The sequence below is a fragment of the Podarcis gaigeae genome (genome assembly GCF_964106915.1).
Source record: "Podarcis gaigeae genome assembly, chromosome: 16".
Taxonomy (NCBI): domain Eukaryota; kingdom Metazoa; phylum Chordata; class Lepidosauria; order Squamata; family Lacertidae; genus Podarcis; species Podarcis gaigeae.
This window is the reverse complement of record NC_139693.1, coordinates 29,726,650-29,729,414: the sequence shown is the minus strand read 5'-3', so window position 1 is coordinate 29,729,414 and position 2,765 is coordinate 29,726,650. Positions and strand designations below refer to the sequence as shown.

Here is a 2,765-nt window from a genome sequence, read left to right as displayed (position 1 = left end):
CCCGTCGAACCGTGAGTCACTCGCACGCGTCTTTGTGTTGCCCTGTTTCAACCGCTGCCTCGCAGCCCCCTCATTGGCTGCGAGGGGCCGCTGCCCTCTCCCGATTGGCTACGGCGCGCCTGGGCGGGGGAGGCCCTCCGGCGGGGGCAGCCAGGGTCCGCCTGCCCGGGCTTCGCGGCCGCCTCTATAAAGAGGCACGTCGGGGCGGCTTCTCCATGAGACTTAGGCGGCAGAGCGGGATTGCAGGAGCACCGGGAGACGCAAGGAGAAGCAAGGCTGAAAGAGGCGATCCGGAGGAGAGGAGATCCAGAGGTCAGATCCCACCCCGTCTTTGGAGAAGCGCCGTCGAGGCCAGACGCCGGGATGGCGTCCGCCGCGCTGCAGATCCTGGGCTTGTCGCTGTCGCTGCTGGGTTGGCTGGGAGCCATCGTGGTGGCCGGCTTGCCCATGTGGCAAGTGTCGGCCTTCATCGAGAATAACATCGTGGTGGCGCAGAGCACCTGGGAGGGCCTGTGGATGAACTGCGTGGTGCAGAGCACGGGGCAGATGCAGTGCAAGGTGCACGACTCCATCCTGGCGCTCAGCCCCGAGACCCAGGCCGGCCGGGCGCTGATGGTCATCGGGGCGCTGCTGGGGCTGGTGGCGCTGCTGGTGACGGTGGTGGGCGCGCAGTGCACCAACTGCGTGCGCCCCGGCAAAGCCAAGGACCTGATCGCGGCGGTGGGCGGCGGCCTCTTCGTGGCCTGCGGCCTGCTGGTGCTCATCCCGCCCTGCTGGTACGCCAACATCGTCATCGGCAACTTCTACGACCCCTCGGTGCCGTCGTCGCGCAAGCGGGAGATGGGCGCGGCGCTGTACCTCGGCTGGGCCGCCGCCGCGCTCTTGATGGTGGGCGGCTCGCTCATCTGCTGCTCCTGCGCCCGCAAGGGAGACCCCTCGGCTTTCCCCGTCAAGTACTCGGCTCCCAGGAGGCCCGCCACCAACGCCGCCACTTCCAACGGGGAGTACGACAAGAAGAACTACGTCTGAAGGCGGCCCCGGCAGGGGAACTTCGACGGCGGCCGTCGGAGCCAGCGCAGCGGGGACTTCGCGGGGAGGAGCGGCGGCGGCGGCGTTGGCGCGTCTCTCGGCCTCGCCGTCGAGCTTCCGAGGGGCGATCGCCTTGGCAGAAGACCAGCGCTCCCTCCCTCCCCTCTCCCTTTTAAACTGCTTTTGTCTCTTCTTCCCAAGAAAACTCTCTTTTGCGAAGAAAAGGAATCGCGCCCAGGAACTCTCCGTTGCATTTAGGACTCCTCTGGGTTTGGGGGTTGTTGTTTTTTTTTTGGACCCCCAAATTGTACCGATTTCGTGGCGTCGCTTCTGAACTGGAAGCTTCGGGTGGGAACACACACACACACACACGGTCTGCTTCTTTTAAATTATATGTAAATGGGAGAATTTGCACTCTAAATCAAGCCGGGCAAAAAAGAAAAGAAAAAGAGCATGTGTTTGGTTAGCCTTGGGAAAGTCATCCTGATTGTAAATATTCCGGGTTAGGGAGGGGGGCTTGCCTCGTTTTGTACTGTTTCAAATGATCCAAAGGGATTCGCCGGGTATTAAACGCTGAGCAAGCATTGCAGGAGTAATAGATGGTTTTAGAATTGGTTTTTTTAATGGCTCCTCGAATTTGCATCTTTGGAGTAAAACTGGAGTATGGCTGTGATCCCAAGTGGTTTCAGTTCGGCCAGATGTGAAGTCAGTGGGATTGTGCAAAGGCTGCCTTGAGGGTCAGAGCTTCCCTGTGTTCAAAGGGCAGGGCACTCATAGGGTAAGATTTCCTCCCTACACACCTGCCTTAAAAGTGTTGGGTTTTGTTTTTTAAAAAACTTTTCAGTGTATGTTGTTAACTATTAAGCTGTGCGATAAGGAGGAGAATTTCACACTTGGATTTATTTTTTATTAATGACCGTGTCAGTATTTTTGCCTCTAAATAAAAATCCATCCCGGTTCCAAAAGCCTGGTCAAGTAATCAATTTTTCAAGGTTTCAATTCCCAATTTTTCTTTTTTCCGTTTACATTGCAGTCTTAATTTACAGAATTGCTTTTGCATAAGCTTCGATCATTTCAGTGGGGTTGACACAGGAGTCATGACTGGTACTGGATTCTACCGTTTTGTAACCTAAACTTAATCCTCTGTTGTTCTGAGCAGTATTTTCGAATCCAAGATCGTCGACTTTTATATATTGTGTATATTTATATAAATATTACAACTGCATGGTGTTTTTTTGGTCATTTTTAAGGAGGGAAACCCTATCTGCTCATGTTTACCAAGTGTCCCTGAAGCCGAATTGGGTTCCTTTTGTCTTTCTTGCTGCCTGGTCTGTTTCCTTTAGTTCTGTAGGAACAACCCAGATGGGGTAAAGGCACTTTCAGACTGTGGCTATTTTGGGGTGGGATCCAGTCATGCCCAGGCAAGTGATAATCAAATGGGAGGTCTCCTTGTGCAACAAACCTACTTCCCTAGAGGATCAGGCCAATGACCCATGTAGTCTAGCCTTCTGTCCTCGCAGTGGCCAACCAGATGTCCCAACGGGAAACTTGCAAGCTAGACGAAAGTCCAAAAAGCGCAGGAAACTGATAGGAAAATGCACTGGAAACTCTGGGATGGTACTTTCCCATTGACGCAAAGTCCTCTACCCTCCTTGCAAACAAATGGGGATGAATGTTCAAGTAAAAGAGGTTGCCTGTCAATGTCCTAACAGGTTTAAGACATAATTTTGAGAGTA

At 53.9% G+C, this 2,765-nt stretch overlaps 1 protein-coding gene across 1 annotated transcript; it reads left to right on the top strand.

Moving 5' to 3' along the window:
• The first annotated feature begins 207 nt into the window (after nucleotides 1-207).
• CLDN5 (claudin 5) lies at nucleotides 208-2,254 on the top strand. The gene has a single exon (XM_083717894.1). The coding sequence runs from the start codon at nucleotides 364-366 to the stop codon at nucleotides 1,027-1,029; it is 666 nt and encodes a 221-aa protein (XP_083574020.1). The 5' UTR covers nucleotides 208-363; the 3' UTR covers nucleotides 1,030-2,254.
• The last annotated feature ends 511 nt before the right edge of the window (nucleotides 2,255-2,765 follow it).